The sequence below is a fragment of the Homalodisca vitripennis genome, chromosome 7 (genome assembly GCF_021130785.1).
Source record: "Homalodisca vitripennis isolate AUS2020 chromosome 7, UT_GWSS_2.1, whole genome shotgun sequence".
In the NCBI taxonomy this organism is placed as follows: domain Eukaryota; kingdom Metazoa; phylum Arthropoda; class Insecta; order Hemiptera; family Cicadellidae; genus Homalodisca; species Homalodisca vitripennis.
In genome coordinates, this window is record NC_060213.1 from 98,028,892 (window position 1) to 98,052,367 (window position 23,476).

General features: G+C 32.2%; 2 protein-coding genes across 11 annotated transcripts in view; both read right to left on the minus strand.

Moving 5' to 3' along the window:
• Positions 1-3,230, minus strand: part of LOC124366088 (histone deacetylase 4) — a 230,572-nt gene extending 227,342 nt beyond the window's left edge. For all 9 annotated transcript variants that reach the window (XM_046822323.1, XM_046822328.1, XM_046822327.1 and 6 more), the window contains exon 1: positions 2,891-3,230. The gene's annotated coding sequence lies outside the window, so the exon portion shown is untranslated. The remainder of the gene's footprint in view (positions 1-2,890) is intronic.
• A 6,460-nt stretch (positions 3,231-9,690) lies between these two features.
• The window catches only part of LOC124366090 (27 kDa hemolymph protein-like), a 28,823-nt gene continuing 15,037 nt past the window's right edge, over positions 9,691-23,476 (minus strand). For both annotated transcript variants that reach the window (XM_046822339.1, XM_046822338.1), the window contains exons 4-6: positions 22,836-22,990; positions 21,429-21,582; positions 9,691-14,237 (exon numbers count right to left, since the gene is read on the minus strand). In XM_046822339.1, the coding sequence (XP_046678295.1) occupies positions 14,024-14,237; positions 21,429-21,582; positions 22,836-22,990 (523 nt within the window). In that variant the 3' untranslated portion in view covers positions 9,691-14,023. The remainder of the gene's footprint in view (positions 14,238-21,428; positions 21,583-22,835; positions 22,991-23,476) is intronic.

Genomic DNA, 23,476 nt, shown 5'->3' on the forward strand with positions numbered 1-23,476 from the left:
TTAAAATGGACAGGAAAAATGGTTCTCACTATCCTTTATGTTTTGAATACGTGATATATATTATTTAGATACATCTTTTACTACAGAAAATTACAAAATTGGTGCACTTTACATTCAATACCCAACCAGATGAACAGTGATAAATTTGACCCCCAAAAAGAAATAGGGAGGCTATCTTCTTGTGAAAAGATTTTATTTCCTTATAATCTTAATAACAAAAAGAGGAAAGAGAATGAAATTTCAGATTCGTCTACATGATACTCTACTTCCAATATCCTAGTTTTTGGAAGTAAATGTGAGCTCTTCTTTAGAGCAAAGGGCCATACAGGAATGAATTCAAAGCACTTTTTTCATATAACTTTGATCAGATATTAACTTAAAGTGAACATTAGAAGTTATTAATGAAGCAGTGACAGACTTTGATAAATTTTATGACAATTCTATTTTATATCTTGAGAGTCACTTTGACTATAGCAATGAAAATACACGGAAGAAGGTCTTACACCAGTCTTTAACACATGAAATATCACTTGACATTGGAAGCTGCTGAATCCATGGGAATTAACAAAAAGAACTGACTGGACAAGTTGTTCAATAAGTTCAGTGTAATTAAACTTATCTTGCCAATTCTGATTAGTTGAAAAGATTTTACTGTTGAACAAAAATGCCTAAGCCTATTCACCAATAAAAGGTGAAAGGAAAAGGTCTGAGTTGCTGACCATTGTTTTCTGTGCACTAAGCATCTCACCTTATGATGCTTATGTAGAGAATTTTCACACATCTACCTTAAATAGACAAATGTACATAATTGTTGTTCTGATGATAAAAGCTGTAGGCTATTACAAATCACTCTCAACCCAATATTCAACGCCCGGAAAGATTTTTTTTCGAATCTTGGCTACATTGCCGTGTAGACTAACTCCTCCCCTCCGCAACAAGACCGGTTCATGGTGAAGTATGTAGAGAACTGTCGATGCAACAATATGTTTTGTAAAAGATGTCAATTCTTAATCTAGCTCCAAGTTCAAAATACACAGGTTCATCAGTTATCTCGTTAAGAAGCCATGTTGAAAAAAAATCCTCCCAGCTGCGGACAGCCTCAGTACAATTACTTTCTGGATATGCCTTGTGTTTTGTACTGAATTTGTTTCTAAATATAAGAGCAACAACAATGTAATCGGTGCTACTTTGAGTAATAATAAGTTTGTTTTCAAAAATTAAAAAGTAGTTGTAGACTATAACAGTGAATTTGTTTTTGACTACAGAACAGTACTGAAATTTAATATTAACTATCAGTAAATAATCTGTTTCAATAAACTCATTTTGATTTTGTTTTAAATTAAAAACTGAATTACCAGAAATAATTAGCTTTGATGCTGTAATGAATTTTAGTTGTATTTTTAAGGTATTATTTCTCTATTCCTTAGTCATTGTATTGCGACTATTTTTATTCTTGTCACAACAAAACCTAAGTTTAATTAAAAATGTGTAGCCTATGTTATGTTTTATTGAATATTCATTAACAAAATATATTACCGCGGGAGTCCCTGGTAAAATCATTCTTCTGTATATAACCCAATAACCTCCCTTATTATCCACAATCCCTGCATCTTACTGTCCTGATTTTATCCTCAACTAAAGCGAAAACCCTGGCCGGAACCTCAATCAGGCTAAGCCTGGGAGGCCCAAAATTTCCTCTTTAAACAGAAAAATAAAGCTTTTTTATTTTTATACCTATAATTAATTATAATTGTCTTGTTTATTTGTCCATCTGAATTCATGTTCAAATAGGAGGAATATAACATCTTTTGTTTATAACATTTATAATTTTCAAGTATTGACAAGATGAGTAGGCTATGTATTCTTTAAATTCATGATTTTTCTATACTCTGTTTAGTGAGAAAATAAATTCTTTCTTTCTTTCTTTCATGCAGAGTGTAAATAAAAGTCTTCTCAAGTGCATTTATTGTAATGTCACCTTTGTTTTCACTTTTCCTACAAACAAAACACTATTTGATTTTCACCTTTAGTTCTAGTTTTCATCTCCTCACTACAAACTGTGTTATGATAAGATTAATTTTAAACAATAATGTTATTATGTACAATAAACACAGCTTGCAATTATTAATTATGAATATCTATAGGTCAATTGATTTTATATTTGATAGTTCAGATATTAAATAGTTGATTTGGTTATCATGATGGCTGCTTTTGTATACTTCAACCCAATTGATTGTACATGTTGTACATGTAGTTAACAATTAATATCACCAGATAAAATAGCTATTTGATTGTTGTTCAAATAAATTAGCTAGGTATTATTACCAAAATTTGTCACAAATCCTGATATTGTGAGTAGTTTGTATAGGTATATGCTATGAGAAGGTATGTAAATGCAAAACAACAGCATTCTCAATCCGTGTCCGATTGTAACTGATACAAACTAACACTCAAAGATAAATGATACTAACTCCAGCTCATGGCTTTGGATCTCTTGAAATTGTTATTAAACACCTTATCCATAACTTTTCTTCTTAGCGTCTCTGAGGATCTATTTGATCATACATTACTATTATTTTGTGTTGGATAATTGCCTTATTGAGTGTCATCAGTGTAGACCTAGGCCTAATTGATAATAATGTCATTGATATTAAAGTATCATCAGCTGAACATAGATGACACACTTTAAAAACTATAATGAACTAATTAAAACTAATCAATAAAACTCTTTAACAACTCCATCTGAAATATTACTGTTTATTAGTGATGGTTGCCTTGTAACCTAACCTACATAAAGATAAATACTCAGACAAAATTTGACAAGTCTATTATTTACATATATTTTTATAGACTTTTAATCTTAAAATTATACAAATATAATAATACTTACCAGCAGTATACAAACAACTTCACCAATAAATTTCACAAAGATTGACAACTAAATCCAACAACTTACTAGTTTAAAGGTTAAAATAGATATATTTATAATTATGTTCAACAGGGTCTATTATCACTGTCAAGGTTCTTGGAATAAGAGATCACTTTGACAAATTTAATTTGTCAGAAAACTACGCACTTATTAAGTAATTAATAGATAACAACGATATCAGCTTTATTATCGAAATGTCAAGTTCAATCCATGCATAACTTAATATACAATCTAACCACTGAATAATAAAGAATCCCGTTCTAAAATACACAAAACCATCACACACACTTCAAGGGGCACTAATAACAACCCAAAAGCAGCTGAATAAAGTCAAGGTGAAGATCACCACGGTAACTTGTTGCATTGAAGCGTTGGAAATTATTTGACAGCCAACAAAAAAAATTAAATTTACTATAAAATATGTAAAAGTACAAATGTTAATTTTTAGGAGATTAGTTCAGATCAAACCTGGTAATGAAAATAATCAACCAGTGGATGAATGACCACGATCTTGCTTCCTGCCTCCATGCGATCGCCAAAAGAGAGGTCGTTAGCTAAAACAAGGGGATCCCGGTTGCGATTCGGATAAAATTCGGAAGTGGTTCGAATAAAGAGATTTGTGAACTAATAATTCAGCATTACTTGGATGTAATACTGAATTACAAGCTCACATTCTGAGAATAGACGCAACAGCCGTGTAATGAAGTTGTGGCAGTGATCATAGATCTTATTAGTCTGATTGCAAACTTCGGAGATCAGTCTCAGAGCAGAAGAAATTGTTGCTGATATCGGCTCACTCTATTCTATTGTATGGATTAGAGATCGGTGAAAAATACCGCATTTGCATGCTCACGGCTAGGCAAAGAAGGTTCCGCCGACGGAGCGTAGATAAGTGGACACAGTGACTGCCTTAAAACTCAAGGATCCGTAGTTCAATACATACTCCTAGTCGCGATTGGGGTCATAATATATATATAGACCTGTTGGTGCAGAAGAATAAACCGGTGTGCACGTTCCGGATTAGGATGAATTAAGTAGAGGTCGCCGTGATGGCCTGTGCACAACTGATGGCCGCCCAGGGGTGATAATCGGTGATTCTAGTCGGGAATGTAAAAGATTTTACCTATAATACTCACTAGAGAGGTAAATGTTTACCGCTCTTAATTCTTAATAGGCCACATCAGGTACTTTTGCCTGTACCTGTACTAGATTGGCATTATCACAAATCCAATGTGTACATACTGCACAAACAAGGCCAGTGGCATACCTATTATGTACGCCTAATCTCAACATAATTCTTGAAGGAGGAAGTTTAATCCTAATAATGCCATTGACAACATGCTTTGGAACGTAACCAATTAAGATTCAGTTTCTGAATTTGTAGGATCCGTTTTGGACACAAGAAAGAGGATGGATGTCTGAAAGACCCTTGAGAAGATTATAAGAGATCGAAGTATCTGTTTTTATGCTTCATGTGCCACATTCAGGAATGTTCAATGAGTATTAAAACTAAGATATTGTTTCGGGTAACACATCTAGAACACTATTATCAGATATAACTTTGCCACTGAACAACTGACATGTGAAATGTGGAATTATGGCATATCAAACCTCGCTTGTGCCAGAAAAGGAATAAGTTTAAAATGCTAATTGAGGGAAAATTGAGTTTAAGATAAAAATATGTCACAGCTTGAATTAAGAGACAAAAGAGTAATTCTAATTCAAACCGGGTGCCCAAAAGAGATGCACAAACATTTAGCTGATGCATGGAATTCAGAATTCACACGAACAATATAGATTGACTGTGATAAACCTAAGGTATTACGTTTAATAGAAGTCTGGAAAAAAACTGTCTTTTTGAGAAAATTGTCAGAGTTTGGAGACCAAGACTATTAAAAACTGAGGGGAGTATATGATGTTATTGAGATTCATCCAAGAGAATTATTGGAGTTTCAAGATGGTTTTTGGAGAGGTGGCTGCTGTAATTTGACAAAGTCACCTTCAAAAGAAGGTAAAAGCAACCTCAGTTGAGCAAGATGTGAGTTGAAGTTTTACAGCGTCATTCACAGTTGAGCTAAGGTGACCTCGTTATAGAAGTTGGACCTTGTATATAGCAACTCTGCTGCCTTGTAAATGTCTTCCTTTTGTCATTCACAAATTGAGAGTGTATCTTTATGGCAAGTTATAAAGAACCATTTATGCTATAAGACATGAAAGTGTTCAGATTGTACTACATAAAAATGTCTCGAGGTACCATCACATTTGAAGATAAGTTGAAAAATTCTGTCAACAGTGTGCATGTTCATTGTGCAATATATCTGTTGCTAGCTGATGTCATAGAAATAGAACAGACTGGTGCAAGTCAGATGCACATAGGGCATGTCCCATACTTATGAATCCAAAATGTCATACAAAAACAGCATGGAGCATGTCGAAACTGAATCAATAGCTATGAGTTAATAGTTGAGGAAACAATTTTTCTCCCAGCAGTATAGCAATGTAGTCCGGCATCTGAAACATATGGCCTGCTATAGTATTTGATTTTCCAGAGGATAGACCTTTTATCCATATGGGAATTATGTGGCAGAAATTTTGTTCAGTAAAGCTAGTTCTGTCCTTTAGAGCATAGATAACGCTACTATGATAAACCATTTGTTTAGAGTTGTAATCCATTTTAATGTTATAGTAAGTACATAACTTTTATGAATTAGATTTAACATGTTCAGTATTTTCTATTATTGTCAGAGTTTACTCAGAGTACAACATGTGTTTAATAGTTTTCTGTAATATATTTAACTTATAACCACACTTTTCTTTTTTTGCTGCTAGATAGCGCACAACCACAACTTTTCAAGTTCTAACAGATTTTAGCATTGAATGCAATATGTTCTCTAGTATGTATATATTTTGAATTTTTCAACCATCATCGACTCCTCTTGCACTTTTAATCCCTAAGCCTGTTGAAAGTATAATAAAAATCTAGATTGATAATTATTTCGAGCAAAGTAAATCTGTCATGCCTGAACAATTTAGTTTTAAGCAGGGTTTCTCTACTAAGGCTGCTGAAAGTGTTGTATCTTATATTATTAATGGGTTTGAAAGTAAAGAAGAAGTCAGAACTGTTTAGATTTAAATAAATCCTTTGATACTATTCCTCACAAAAACTTAATTGAACAGTTCAATTACTATGGAAAGAAGTTAATGAGCTGTCACTTTTTGTCTCTTATCTATCTAATAGATTTTAGTTTGTAAAAAAAGCTAAACAGAGGTCTGATTCAGGAAGGTATTAAGTAGGGTGCCACAGGGATCTGTCCTAGGCCCTTTTTTTTGTTTACAGTCTTTATCAATGATCTTCCAAATTTTGTGCCTGATAAGTGTGTTCTTTATGCAGACGACACTACATTAATGTGCTCTAGCAGGCTTCCTCAAACTATCTCAATGGTCATAAATGACATAATAGAGAGATCCTACCTTTGGTGTTCTGCCAACAGCTTTTTTATTAATGGAGGGAAAAGGGAATGCATTGTCTTTAGCTTCAACTCTAACTGTGAAAACAAGTCTGCCAAGCTGCTAGGAATTTATCTTGACACCAAGCTCAAGTGGGTACAAACTAAAACTTTTTACTTTTTTACTAGTGTAGTTTTGTTGATGCTTACTTTGCACTCTTTCACTCCCAGCTACAATATGGTACCATTTTTTGGGGAGAACTCTGGTGGTGCTAAGGAGGTATTCCTGTGCCAGAGAAAAGCTTTACACACTAGTTTTAATAAGAATAACACAGATTCCTATAAAGTAATGTTTATAGAAAGTGGTGTACTAACTCTACCTTGCATTTTTATTTTACAAAGCCTATTGTATGTTAAAGAAAATTTACAAGTGCATAATATGAGAAGTCGAACTCGCAACTACCACACCAGACAGAGACCTGATTGGTCTGAAACATGGTAGACTGACCAAGGCTCAGAATTCTTATCTATATATTGTATAAAATAAGTTAGAACTTAGGGCTAGGCATATTACTCAATAGCTTCAAAAATGTAATTGTAAAATAGCTTAAACAGAAAGCTTTTTACTCTGTAGAAGACCTATCTAGTAACACAGATAGTAATTTATTTATCTAAACTCTTGACTTGTATTGTTTATCCTAACTAATTTTGTATACATCTTTGTTAGTGTAGTGTTTTATTTTAAGATTTTATATTAAATAATTCCCCGACTTTGTCAATACATTTCTTTGTGGGATAACAATAAAATAATCTTGATTCTTGAGTAAGATTTTATGTTTTCACTTGTCTTTACTCTTCCAGTAACATCCTTTTCATTCACATTTTAAATTAGTTATTTTTTTTACATTTGATTACTTAATTCAAGCTCAACAATAGCTCCTACTACCACAATACATGCAAACAAATCTACTAAAAATGAAACAGCCGAAGGCATGAATTGCAAACTTTTTGAAATAACCAGTGACAGTTAAAAATGGCAGATGCAACTTATACACAAAACATTCTATGCTGCAGATTTAGGATTTTGTATGTACTCAAGACTATAATCCCTTAGTAGAAGACAGCTGTTAGAATATGAAGCATTATGCATAAAATTATTCAGTATTTTTCTCTGAAGAATAAATGTCTATTTATAAAACAAAAATGCTCATATTTTTACACATGAATAAATTATTGAATTTATATAAACATTAAGTTACTGGATATTAAAGATGTAAATAATTAAAAGTGTTTTAGTACATTTATAAGTTTTTTTTTTATTCACACAGTTAGAAAACAATATATAAGTGTAATTTGAATTAAGGCCCTGATTTTGGTCATGTTAAAAGTACTATGGTCTTCAACACAGATGAGTTTCAAAACACGTTTTCTCATTATCTGCACTTTTCATTTTAGTTCTCATCAAAATACATAAAAAAGTAGTACTTTTATGGATTCATTTTATAGTCAAGGTCCTCAAAGTTTGATTAATCAAATCTTACAAGCCAAAAAGCTGAAACCGTGTGGTCATCTTCATTGTAATAGACATCTCTAGAGGGTATTCTACGTTTGGTTGGCTGACATTATGTATCATTAGTTCCCACTATATCTGTAACATTTGCTACGTTAGCAAATTAAATTAAATAATTATGGGAAAAAAATATTTTAGAATACAAGTAGATTTGTCAAAACATAGGTAAAACTAAAAATGTAATTTCTCAAGAAAGGGTCCACAAAGGTAGGTAGGGTACAGAAAGACAGCTGCTGCTTATCTGGAAGTCGACTACGATAGCTGGTTACAATAGGGGTAGAACAGTTAATAATTAATTTCTCTAGCCTTGTGATTGGATAGTCGGAGGCCAGTCAAGGACTTCAATGTTTAGGTGGTTTTGGTTAGAGGATTGGGTATATAAACTACGACTCGTGAATCTCTTCGGAATTTTTCAGTGTTCAAGATTTCAAGTTTGTAGTAAATAATTTTTTTTAAGGAATATAGTCCAATTATAGTTTTTACTTTGAATATGTGCCAACTGCAACATAATAATGTTAATGTAATAAGAATGTTAAGTTCATCTCCAGTTCAGCCAGAATTGAATCAACCCTTCCTGCCATTGCTCTACGTTATGTGTAGAAAACTCGGTTGCTCCACCGTGATTTGAGATCGTCTCAGAAACATTGTAGTGCACTCAGCTGTGTACCTTATGAGAACAATGAGAACACCACTTCATCTTGATTACATTTTTTTGTAGTCTCTGATGTTGAAACGATGTAGAGAGTTCGTTTTGAGCTTTTTAGTCGCTGACTGTTTTGATTCTTTTCAGACGGATGTCGATTTCAGATTCCAGGAGTCAAATCTGCCAACTTCAGACACTGCACTAAGTGGAAGGTGAACTGGAGCTGAACTTCACATTCTTATTGCAACACGTAGTACAAAGAATTTTTCAGCACATTTTATTTAAGTATTTTTTAGCTTTGCTTTTAATAGAGAAAAAGAACACTTTAGTTTTAATTAAATTAGAAATTTTTCTCCAAGTGCTGACTATATTACTTGTAGTGTTAAATGGTTTTTAGGAGCTTTGCTAGCATATGTTGAAAGTAAATAATTAATAAATAAACAATTTACAATATGTAACATTTTATATATCTTTTCTGCAAAAGCTACAGAATAATGAAATACATTTTAAAATTACTTATCATTTCATGCTGAAAACGTGTTAGCTGATTTTTAGAGAAGATCATGTTTTTAATTCTTTCACATCTAGCACAGCATAGCACTCCACTAAATCCATCCAAATAAAAATCCGAAATCCATGTTGGTATTTTACGCTGTATAATTGAAAATATGAAAAAATCTGAAATAAAACACAAATTGGATAGTCAAAACTAGTTTAGTTATCAGCAACAAAATAACTCGTGTAAAGAAAAAAGCTATGACGATTCCAGGTGACGATACGCATAGCTAAAATCATCTGTAGTTCAGTTTTAGACAGCATTGAGGACAAATTAGAGGCGGCAAGGGGATAAATAGTCCCGTTTTTCTTGTTTATTACTCTATACAAAACACTGCAAAATATCATCATTTATGGATCCAACCTAATTTGCTGTATATGATTATATATCTCGTGTAGCGCGATGATAGCACTACTAAGCAGCTTGCTGACATCACGTGGTGTGAGGTTAGCACTAAAAGGGTTAAATGTTGATCCAATTGAAACTTAATATTTTATTTTATTGTCAAAATTAACTGATTAGGTAAGAAAATGAATATAACAAACATTATGGAAAAATATAACACTTTATTGGCATACGATTTGATATTGCATTAGATAAAAATATATGAAAGAAAATATATCATCTGTCTGTATAAAAAATATTCTTTAAAAACAAATAATAAATATGTTTATCCTATGGTATAAATAGGAATTATGTGACATAAAACATTTAACAATTATGTATATTTATCACAATAGCAGAACATTGTACTTAAAAGTAGTATAGGTAAATATAAAAATCTGGTAACAATAGCGTAAAAAATAGTAAAGAATGTATATTATTATTATTAGAAGTACAAGTTATAACAGTAGCCTATTTTTATCATGGAAACTAAAAGGAATAGAGTATTGTTTAGTAGGAACGCAATATTAATTAACAAGTGTACAGTAAATATAACTCATGATACAACTTTAAAAATCAATTAATTAGAGAGCACTGAAAACACTAAACTCTACCACACCATATTTCTTATTACTAAGATACAAACAAAAGACTTATATAAGTACATTTATAACAAATTAAGAATATAATATCATCCAAATATAAGTTAAAAATAGTACAAAAATATAATATTTCGTTTTTGTTGTTGTTTAGATTAAAGTTACAAAAGCCGATGTTAGATCTAAGAAGTCCTATCTAATATAACCTATAGACCAATACTTGAAATAACTTCCAAACCATCACCAAGAAGGATAGAATCACTCAAAAGTACTATCTACGGAGCAGTCACATATGTTCTCTCGGCTACGTAACCATTGGTAATTTGTCATTGACAAAAAACATTTGGGACAAAATTTGTTTTTAGCAAAAATGCATATTGACTGTAATAATTTATATTTGATTTCAAACTGTTGGTATAATGGTAATGGTGGATGGTCTTGAACATTTTGGGTTATTTCAGCCTGCATTTTAAATTAAATCTGATTGTGTAATTATTTGTACATATTCATGTGAGTTTTATAACAACAATGAAAATGTATTGACAATTAAATATAATAGTTAATTTAAGTTTGACGATACCATAAGGGGCTTGGCAGTTGCAATAAAATATTTGGATTGATAATGACCTACATATTGTGGGTTCCTTGATTCTTGTGTTTTTTCTAAGGGCTCTCAAAGAATTGAATTTTGATTGTTTGCACTTTTTAAAAATCCCTTAAAATTGTATTTCTAACACAGTTTTAACAACAATACAAGCAGTTAGAAGTATTGTGAAATCGGTTTACTGAAACAAGCAACTAACAGCCCATGTCTATATTGCATTATAGTATTAATTTTAGTTATATGAAGTATTGGTATCTTAATCTGTAAAATTATACTGTGGAAGGGTTTATATGTAGAGTAATTATCCAATGTAGAATATAAATTTTAAGGTAATGACTAATGAATGTTCATTCGATCAATAATAAAATGTTTTTACAATTTCACAAATTCATGTTTATTTAAACATAGTTAGTATGTACACTCTCTGATTAAAAATACAAATATACAAAACTAATTTAGTCTGTAAAATTTCAAAATAACATTAAGTTAACCAATTATTAAAACGGCATAAAAATACGAGTGGTGCTGGTAAAAAACCTTATTAGTTAATTTTTATTTTTTCCTGTAAAAAATATACATGTTAAATATTTTAACAATTTATTATTTATTATTGGATTAACCCTGGAGCAGGGATCTAAAAATCCTGTACTGACAGGCTATTTTTTGTCAGTTTACGAGCACTTATTGTAAATTATCTCTACACTTCAAATACAGTTTTTGTAATATTATTGTTTGTTTTAATCAATAATATATGTAGAATAATGAAACATACTAATATATATATAATTAATTGATATACATATTTTTCACAGTAGATGAAACTGAATAATTTAATTTACGTTATCATAGAGGGACCATGCATAGCAAACTAATATACAGTTGGAAAGTAATAATTCCAAAACATAAAAAAAATCTAGTTTCAGAAAATATATAGTTATATAGGGTTTGTACAACACAAAATTTGAATGAGAAGCTATTTACACCAACTTAGGCCTATTTCAAATGGGTTAGGTTCAAAACAATTCTTTCATACGCTTACTGGCAAAACACTGAAACTTAAATAAGTTGAAATAAAAATAAACAATGATATGATAATATCTCGTCACTCACACAATCAAACAACTATGTTTTTCATTTTTCACGTAATTAATAATCAAATTTGCGAGAATTACAAGAATTTGCGGTTATAATGCAAACGAGAACGGCTACTACAAAACATCACAATTAACATTTATAGGGGAGAATAAGAACAAAAAAAAGTGTTTTGTGCTGAGAAAGAACTCTTTGTTGTTTCAATGATACCTAAATATCATCACTAAACTTGATGTTAAATGTTATATAACAAATTAATCATTTGTTCAATTTTTAACGACTACCACTACAGCGGCGGTCCGTGTCGTTCAAAACTGAATGACTGCCAGTTTCAGGGTTAATCGTATCTTAAAAATGAAACATCTTTAATAATTTTACGACTAAAAATAAGATTGTACATGTTTTTGAAGTGTAACTTTGTACTTCTCTGGAGCCAAACTCAATATGGCCACCAGTATATAATATTTATTTGTATCGTTCATCGTCGGAATACGGAAAGAATGAGTGTATACCAATCTATGTGATTTGCATATTACAGAACTTTAGTTAAAGTTACCTATATCACAGTTAAATTCTCATATGGAACAATCTTTAGTTTTTGATTAATTAGTTCACCTAAGACAGTTAACATACAAACTAAATGTACATCATATCTAACTCATACCCAATAGCTGCTTGATAATTCTGTGGCAAAGATTATAACTGCATTAGGGGATTTCTAGTTGTAAAATATACCACTATCTTTCTTTCATGTTTGTCCAAATTATGATAACACAACTTAAAATGCAAATATGACCTAAACATAAATGAAAAAGAAAAGCATTTCTTATATTTTGAACACTAAAGAATTAATATTATATTGAAATATAAATATTATTTTTAAACTGCATATTATATGAATACTATCAGCCTGAATAAATACCAACGATAACACAAGAATTCAATGCTGGTTTAGTTTACAAAATCTTATATAGACATTAGAATTATCGTTAATATAGCCAAAAACTTTTAACGGAATTTGTTCTAAATTTACACATTTTATAGAAAGCAATTTTAAATAATACAAACTGTTCTAGTACCCTGAAGTCCAAATGAATCCTTCTGGCCTACAAGACTAACTTGAAAAATTATTCCTAAACACATTTACTAAGTCGATGTAACTAATAATGTGGAAAGTATGTGAACAAAAAAGTGTTGTTAAACACAAATTAGTTGCACACGATTCATTGTTTTGATATTAGCTGCAAAATTTACAATCTTAACAACCACATTTTTTAAAGAAACAATTTTGTGTGGAATGAGAATTGAAAAGGAAAAGTATTATAGTATAAAAACATGTTATACTTAACCAAACAAAACTAAAGCAATAAAAATTATAGCTAATGTCTTTTAAACATATAAATATCTTTTTAAAACAAATTAAATACCTACATCTTTATAATTTGTTACATTAAACAAATATTAAACTACAGCAAAACCTTGAAAAATAAAATAAAAATAGTCATGGAATGTAGATACAAAGTGAAAGGACATTGACTGTTACTGGTGTTCCAAATATATTTTATATAACAATACGAAACTAAAATAGGTGGTATGATCCTTTAAATAATTTCTAAATTTCATTTATTTACTTTACTTGATATTAATTTAGTTTACACTGGTTTATATGCATCCAGATTTTACATAATTATTACATCTACATCAAGGATGTGACAGCACCGAAACAAAATATAACTTTGAAAATAAATAATTTGGTTGAGTTTAATTTTAAGTACAATAAGAAAAATAGTTTTATTCTATAAATAAAAATATTTATAGTTTAAGTTACAGCTTCACGTATTACTTAAACTCTGTTTCAACTAAGTTATTATATGTATCGCTAATAATTTATTTTCACAATAAATCATTTAACTTGAGCAAAATAAAAAAATACTGTAAAGAAATTGAATTTAATACACATTTACTCATGTGGTGTAGTATGGTCGAGTACAAATAGAATAATTACCGATGTATTACCCTTAGTCTGACTTAAAACTAAACCATTTTTTGACATCACAAGTGTCAGAGTTTGACTCTGTTTTACAATAATTATTCACGTAAATCAACCGTACATGAATCAGCAAAAGAAAAACAATTTAAACAAGATAGTGACATTTGAAACATCTGAGCATTTAAGTTATTTATACATCAATGAAACCTCTTAGTGGAATTTAGTCAATAGTAAGGCAGCTGCTACGAACGCTAGAACACTATTGACGGTTGTCAGACCTGCGCGACTGGTCGATCGTTCATACTGGTGGCACGGTGTCACCTTACGCACATAGGACATCAGGCTGTTGACGATGTTGGCTGGTGTCGGGTCCGTACACTTCTCCAGGTGACCCACAATGCACTGCTGTGCTTTCGTCACATCTCTGAAACAGATTACTTTGAAATGAGCACACCTACCTACCGTACTGAATATGGAGCAACCAAATGTGATAAACAGAACAGATAAGGTTGTAAAAACCACAAAAAAAGCTTGGAAGCAAAAATAAATTATATGGAATCAAAGCAAATATTGCAAAGAAAACACAATAAGGATTATAAGAAAATACAAGCTAGAATTTAGTGCAAAATAAGTGGAGAGGATAGAAGGCTATAATAAGATCTTAATTATTGTAGCCCTTTTATCTAACATTATTTTTAGCTCTGATTAGTATCCTGGACAATCTTCTGGAAATCTTCACCTTCCTTGTCATGTATCAACTCAAGACTATCTTGTTTGCAGATGACTCAATGTTAGTAGCAACCAAACAAGATTTAATTTCAGCTCAGAATTTAATAGAGATTAGTTTTAAGGAAGATGCGAAGTGGTTTAAAACCAACTGTATGGCATTAAATGTTAATAAAACTCAACACCTTATTCTTATTGGTCATGAAAAATTAAACATACTATGCTTTTTTTTAGTTATATTTCATATGGTATCAAGCTTTAGATAGTCTAACGATTATGACGTTGTTAACTTGTAATTTTTGTCTACTTATGTGACATTAGAGATAACGACCTCAAGTACTCAATCAGAGATATGAAAAATACTTACAATGTCAGAAATAAGTTAATGCTGGATGTACCTTACCATAGATTAAGCAGAACACAAAATTGCTTTCCTGTTACTGGAATAAAGTTTTTTAATAGGCTACCAGTTTCAATCCAAGAGTTACCACAAGCAGTATTAAAAAAAAAACTGTTAAGCATTTGTTATTAGAAAATCACATCAACAATATGCGAATATTTTGAGAACAACGGCCAATTGAGAATAATGCCTGCTTGATTTCATCTTGTTGAATTTCATATTTACACATTTTAATGTCAATTTTTTATTTTAACGTTTATGTTGAATTAATTATATTTTTTTTATTTTTATTTTATTTCTTAATTTTAATTATAATTGTTGGTTTAAATGTCAAATGACCCGGTTTAATTCATGTAATATTGTTTAATGGCACAATAAAATAATTTATGGTTAGTAGGGCGATTTCCATTGCTAGAAAGTCTTCTCGCAGCCATCTGATTTTCATGTCAGCATCCTGTCTGTGGTCAGTCATCATCTTAAAATCTTGGCTAAAAGTCTTTGTGAGGCGCATGATTTTGATTTAAGTAATCATTACTCCTACTACTGAGTAGGACTAAGTCACATTCCTAAGTGTTACAAAGCCAGAAGTGCGATTTAAACTATTTCATCTTCACAATGTTTACTGAGTGTCACTAACCCTTTCATGTCAACCCAGCAGGGATCACTTCTGGCTGAAAGATTCAACCTTTCAGTTGAACCTACCACTGGACCAGTGGCGTCGCAAAGGGGGGGCGGCGGGGGCGGGCCGGTTACAAACAAACAAAAAATAAATCGCTAGCACAAAAATTTCTTTTTCGGGGATTCCTCCACTAGCACTAATTCTGTATAATTCTCAGCTCTGTATAATTCGGGGATTCCAGCAAAAGAGCCTGACGTCATAGGGGATTCCCCGTCCCATACTCGCGGTCTTTGACGTTTCAGTTGCAACATTTCTCATTTGTTTCGTGAAGTGTGTTGTGTTTGGTTGGCGTGAATTGTTAAACGTGTATTATTCTATAGTGATAATAGAAAGAAAAAACCTCATGTCTGCAGTGTGCAATTACACTTTTTTATGTTATATTTTCTTCTGGTATGATGTTCTTCGGGAAATAAATGCTGCACAGATTGCATCGCAAAGTAAAGGCTTGACTGTTGTTCAAACTGCTACAAAAATAGAGGTACTTCGTTTTTATATCGAAGAAAAACGGGATCACATCGTGGAAGAGGCAATAGACATTTCAACAACAAAATCAGAAGACTACGATATTCCAACAAAAAAACGACTTCAGCATAAATAACAGATGGTTGGTGAGATGGCCAGCGATGCAGAACACTGAAAGAGGGACTTCAAAAATATATGTTGGAATGTCTTGACCAATTCAGAGTTGAACTTCAAACAAGATCGAAGTCTTCAATATGTAGCTTCATTGTTCGAGATTGTACAAACTAATGCTTTGCTTTTGGCGAATACTGAAGAACTGAAATTAGTTACATCTAAATTTACTGGTTTTTATGATGAGGTCTCAGAAACCGAATTACTTTTGGAGATACCAAGACTGCGAAGACACTTAAAAGCCGCTAATGTTAAGGTTACTGATTGGGTGTCTCTAGATTTTTTAAAGTTTATTGTAGAATGGGATTTTACAGAATCTCTTCCTAATCTTATGATTACACTGAAATTGTTAATGACGGTTTGCGTGTCCGTAGCTTCGTGTGAGAGGAGTTTCAGTAGATTAAAATTAATAAAAAACTATTCGCAGGCAATAATGACCCAATCGCGGCTTAGCAATCTTGGTATATTAGCCATCGAACACGAGGCAATACCAAATATAAATTTCGATGAAATTATTATTGCTGAGTTTGCAGCTGTCAAAGCTAGAAAGAAGAAATTTTAATTGTATAACAATTCCTTTTCTGTCTTAATTATTATTGTTTGCTATTTCTTCAATATTATAAATAATAAATGATCCATGACCTTTATCACATAAAATTTATTGCTTTTTACTTTCGATGGGGTGACACTACCAACTTCCGCACCGCCACCTAAGGTAGCTACGCCACTGCACTAGACATAGCAAAAACCTATGTGTCACTTAATTCTGGCCAAACTTATGATGTCCAAGAGCGGCACATCACTAATCGCAAATATCCAGATTTTGGGGTTCAAGGGCAATTCGATAGGTCTACTCTACTGCAGGAGATGACTGTTGGAGTTGGTGGGGTTTGTTCCCTAACCTCAGAGGTTCTTGCTAGCCTCAACAAGGGTCTGCCACCCCCTGCCTACTTTGACTGGAGAGGCTGGTTCAGAGCTGATCTCCCCTTCTTCCGGGGAGGCATGACTTTGAGATTTAGTGCCCTAATTCTTACTCATGGACCTCGATAGGAGGCGGCCCCTATCCTCTAACCTTACCCATCCTGAATATCCTGTCACTCCGGAAGCAGCTCTAAGGTTCTTATACAGTAAACAGTAAAGCTCTGGTCAAACACTGGGAAAAGAGGATAAGAAATATTAATTGGGAGTAGAGTCTCAGGATTAAGACTATCCAAAATACTTATCTCTCCTTACGTTAAAGAGTGGTCAGCTTTCTTAGATCAGAATAAGGAGGATATAAGACTAATATTAGGAATGTAGACAGGACATGGCCCCCTAAGGAAACATTTTATGAGGGTAGGCCTTAGCCAGACTAACGAGTGTATACTCTGTGGAGAAGAGGAGGAATGAGCAGAACATATTTGGTTAGATTGTCCTGCCATCTTAGAAACTCTGAATAAATTCCTGGGAGCATATCTCCTCAGCCCCAAGGAAATCAGAGAACAGGAGCCCCCAAATCTGATTGGTTTTTGCAAAAGCCTCGGACTTTGAGGACACAAAATTAAAGTAAGGGAAGCAAAGGTCCTTTTAGGACTAAGCGCGGGGACAATCTGTCCGTTTCCCTCAGGAAGGAAAAAAAAGGTTCTTATAGGACTAATTGCAATGTATAAGTTTCTTGTCCTAAGAGAAAAAAAACAAAAAAAGGGAAAAAAAACAAGGGTCATGTCACAAACATTTTCACCCTTGCATCCATGTAATAATTGTTTTGAGTGATTTTAACATGGATACACTTCTAGTTGCTAGTTGTTTAATTAAACAGCTCTTTGTTTTTAATTTGCTACCAATAATAAAACTCTGTTACATATCTGAATAAAAAAAAATTTTGAATTTGAATTTGATATCAGTTGAAAAAAATCAACAACCAAACAAATGTCTATTACAAACAAAATGTTTTATTTAACTTGACATTAGTTTACTGTTACTTTCCAAAAATTAAATATATAGCTTTTTTAATGGTTTATGAAAGTTGCTCACCTTTTATAAAGACCTGTAGAGGGTTAAATAGATACACATTTTATTTGGCCTATGTATAGTAAAAAAACTTTTATTAACGTAAAATATAAGTTTGTCAAACTTTTTTGGAATACATACAAAAATATTTGTGAAACTTGTACTTATTTATTTAATGAACAAATTGTAAACATAAGTTAAAAACCTCAATAACACAGAGAGATAAGTGCAGTGAGAAATAAACATAGGAGGATGTGAATCATGTGATAAGCAGCTGTCAGCATGGCATTTTGTATTTGTTTATTCAGAGACAACAAAAATCAATAATACTGAGCGTAGATATAGATAGTGCTAGAAGATATAGTTCTGCATCTAACAAACAATATTACTACTCCAAGTTTGGATTCTGGCTCCTAGACTGCAGCAGTTTATGGGTTTGCATAATGGTAATATTATTATACCAATTACATGGTATACTTTAGATAAAAATAAAAAAAATTAATAAATAAAATTTTATTTTAGAATTGTAAATGGATAGGGAATAAAAAATAGTAAATTTATATTGTAATCCAGCGGCAGGCACGACGCGCTTGGAATCTGGTCTAGACCTGACTTGATGGCAGTGAATGCTAAACAATAGTCTACAGTGGACTCAATCTTTTGTTAGGCGGCGAACCTGCGTTGAGAGAGATTCAAACAGGCCTGCAGGAACAGGAGCGTAGTCGGTGCAGGCCGAGAAAACACGCTCTGCTTCCATTCCGAGTTGAGAAGCGATAGAGTAAAGTCTTTAGTGCGAGTTTAAAAGTAGTGTCGGGCGTAGGATCCGTTGGTATAGATTATTTTAATACCAAACTCCAAGACCTTCACGACCAAAGAGCTAAGTACTTTTGACTGAATTATTAAATTTTTTCTAAATTTGAAATTTGAAAATTTAAGAAGTGAATTAATTTGAAATTGGAATTGAAATTTGAAATTAACGATCAAATTCTGTTGAGTGTGGACTAATATATATCTAAATTGTAAAGGAGTTATTTATTTAAAGTCAAACGTAAAAATTTAATTGAAATTATAGGGATTCTAGTTAAAATTAAGAGCTGCAGGTGCTGCACCATATCCTGTAGGAACTTGTGAAAAATTCCTGTTGAGAACTGTTTAGATTTGTTTGAGAATTTTATTTTAAAGAAGTTTATAATTTTTATTTTATTAGTTTTGAGAAGAAGCCTATTTATTTTATTTCATACAAATTTATTCAAGATTATTATTTTATTTTATATTTTATACACACGTATTTGGAGGACAGTGAGTCCATGTTAAATCGAAAGTGCCTTGCCTAAGGAAGTAGTAATTTTAAACTATTGTGCAAAACATTTCATTGGTGGAATACAAGGTTAATAATTGAAATTTGGATTGATTTAATAAACCTGAATATTTCTAAAAAGGTGCAGTTTTAATTTCCACCAGTATCTACTTAAATCTTATGAGTTCGAGAATATTTAAGGTCATCATAATAAAAACAAAAAATTTTGTATATTAACATTTAGTATACAAATATAGTGCTTTATGAGCATCCTTGAAATAATTTTTGGGCGCTATACAGCGCCATATGAGCGGAAAAGGTTAAGGCATATGAGCCATGGAACGCCAGAGTTATGAGTGCTGCATGAGTTTCACGAGAGTACATGACAAGTCTATATGATCAGAGAAGGTGAAAAGTTGCAGTTGATTGTTGAGAGCAGCTATTTACAAAGTACATAATTATATAGAAGTGGTGGACTACAGCATTTCACAGTTTAATTGACAGATTAGAACTTAGAGAGAGTCCAAATCTCCGCCTGCATGATTGGACTCTGCTTTCTTTGTTCATATGTATGAGAGGAAGGTAACATTTGGATGTTCATAAAACTAAAGTTCACCAAATGTAGATGAGGAAGCAAAGGGTGAATTCATCCCTAGCAAGCATCAAAATTTGGACCAAGCAAAATAGATATAAGGGTTTCAGAGAAAAGGTCAGATAGAGCCTTACTTAATCCAAATCAATACTTTAAATGAGGATGGGATTAGCCTGTATTATGTAAAGGCTCATAAAAAGGGATTGTCGGCAGCTGAATGGAATATTCTCCGCAAAAATTACAAGTGTAAGTCTGCTCTAACTATGGCAAGTGACGTGCTTCTGTGAACAAACTTGAGAAAGAGAGTTCATGGATCAATTACAAGTTTGGAAAAAGCCAGCTTAGACTAAAAGAGAAAGACCAAAAATTAAAAGGGACAACCCCAGAAAGGAGGATAAGAGGAAACAGAAGCCTACAGCATCACAAGAAGTAGTTGGTGCTCAAGGGATGAAAGTTGAAGAATAGTATACCCCAGCAAAACCTGAGTTAGGCAGGTCAACTAAAAAAAGTGGATATGGATATTCCTAAGGAAAATGCTCATAGTAAAGTTACCAGTGGTCTTTTCCAAAGGGAGAAAGGGTGGAACAGCACATAAACCAAGTAAGAAGGATGACAGGAATATACCACCTGGAGGAAGTGACAAAAAGTATCACAAAAACCACATCTGATACAGATAAACCATTATTTGTGGAATTGTCTTCATGAAACCTTTGATTTTGAAAGGACCTGTTCCAAAAATAGGAATTTCATTGGGAACCAGTTGCTGTTACAAACTACAACTAGTTTAAGATTATTTTCAACTGTTCCAAGAATTTTTAATATAATTCATACATTTAAAAAACTTTTATTTCTGTTATAAATGAATCTTATAGTCTTAACACATTGCTCTTACGCTTCCAGTGCAGTACTAAAGTGGACTGGACTTCCTTGCTTATGACTGTACCTCGACAGACTTGAGAATCATATATTTATTAAGCTCAAACTGTAAGGTTCTTAATTCTGGCATACCATACTGGTTGATTTGTTTACTTAACCCTGTTCACCTTTGTGTTATTGTAGAGATCCACTTCGGGAAAGAACCAGATTCCAGCTTCAAAACTAATTGTAATGTTTGTAACTTTTTAACAACTGAAAATGTTCGTAACAATATCGTTATGTATTAAAATCATACACTGACAAATATCAATGTTGAAGAGAGAAAAATAACTAAGTTAATAATTTTGTAATTAATCCGAAGGTATACTGAAAACTTTGACAATTTAGATTGATGCTTAGTAATAGAATCTAAGCCAAACTCACCCGCACTCTGTCTGACCCAGCCTGAACTGCGGCAGATCGTTCTGGTTATCCGTCGCCTCCTGAGGGATGTAATGGGAAAAGGTGGAGTTTAAACACTCTTGAATCTTCTCTTCATTGCTCATCAGGCACTCAGGGCCACCTTCTGCGATGAACACTACACAACACAACTTACATGAGCCTTTAAAACAAGATCTACTGCTGCACAGTGTTTAAAAAAAAACATATATATACACTACTTTGAATAAACTTGTTCAATGAAGAAAAGTTCAGTCAAGTATCATATTTCAAAACACATTTAGAAGGCGAAGTTATCAAACAAGTCTTCTCTATAACTTAATCTCTAACAATTAAGACTCAAAATGCCCTCATTTAAAAAATTTAAACTGATACTAACTTAACTAAACTGATAAACTTAATTCCTGCCAACTACAAGTTATTCTACACATTTTCATATTACAATATTTAATCATGGAGAATACATATTTTTTATATAGAGAAGGTATGTTACTCATTTTCTAATCTCTAAAAAATATTGATTTGTTCAGCCAATATTGCATTGCATTGCCTGATAGACTATGCTAAGATCTAAAAATTGTTCACCAATAACTCCGTTTTGATGCTGAGAAATGTGAATTTGTGTCCACCCAGACGATAACATTGCATGTCTTCTCTGTACAAGAAGTATATATCTATCTTTGACTTCTGATTGAAAAAAATCAATTCATGAAAACTTCAATAGTACAAATCACATTCCAACGTTAGTTCAAATCTGTACTGTACAATACAGTATGTGCTCTGTGTTACTTTGTAACTTGGTTTCATACGAGTATAGTCTGTTTTTGTTCAAATGATGTTTCAAATATAGATACTCCTGATATCCATTCTTGGAAACGTATGGCAGCTCTGAGATATAAACCTAAAGACAGTACATTTTTGGAAGTAATGACACTGAAAATTGTAAAAATCGGAAAGTGTGCACAGCTGAATTGACTACGATTGAATTTTCTAAGTGTTAATAGTTACACAATCATCAATGGCAACCAATCAACTCTAAACACAAGATATTTCAATCTCAATCATATTTGTTGCTAATTTCTATGATCACTTTTGATCTCTTACAACACAGAATAAAATGAACTCTTCTAAGTGTAAATTGTTTCTTTGAGGTTTCATATCATAAAAGGGATTGTTGAAAACTTAAAGTAAATACAGAAACGATTATCTGATTGGCTCCTCAAAAAATAATGTTTACGTATCTAGCTTACACGGAACGTATCTTGAGAAATTAATGCTGCTAGAGTGGTGACAAAAGTTTCATATTGACAGTAATCACTCTAGGGATAAAATTGATTCTGAACACTGGACAAATGAAAAATATTGAAATGTTGAAAATCAACCAATACTCACAGGCTATGTGTCTGCCTTCCTTGAAGCAAACGAATTTGATGAGAGAGTCCAGCATGTCTATGAAGGTCTGCTTCGAGCCACGTTCATCAGGACTCAGGCATGGCTCTAAAGTCTCTGTGAAGTTCGTAACACAATCTCGGAACTGGTGTGATCTCCTACCGGACAAGAAGGGGTGAATAAGAATTAATTCTGAACGTACATTCCTTTAAAATATCTTAAAATACCATTATTTAACAAAATGTTCACTACAATGATGACTCTTGCATGTAAAACATTACATGAGATTTAACATGAACATGTTATTTTATTGTTTTTAAACTTTAAGGTAAAATACACCATTGCTAGATGGATACACTAAAGGTTGTGTACATGTATGTATGCAAACTTTTAGTACTGCTTATTCAGGCAAACTATTTGATAGTAAGTGTATGAATACAATATAACCTGTGGTTGTAAATTTAATTCTTGATATTAAACCAGTTTCAGATTTTATTTTAGCATTTATAACATGGAATAAAAATAAATGTATTGACAATGCACCAGTTTGAATTTGTACTATGTAATGTACCAAATGATATTGTGGAATAAAGGAAATGAATTGAATTGTTAAGTAACACTATGCAAGGTTTGTCGATTGCTGC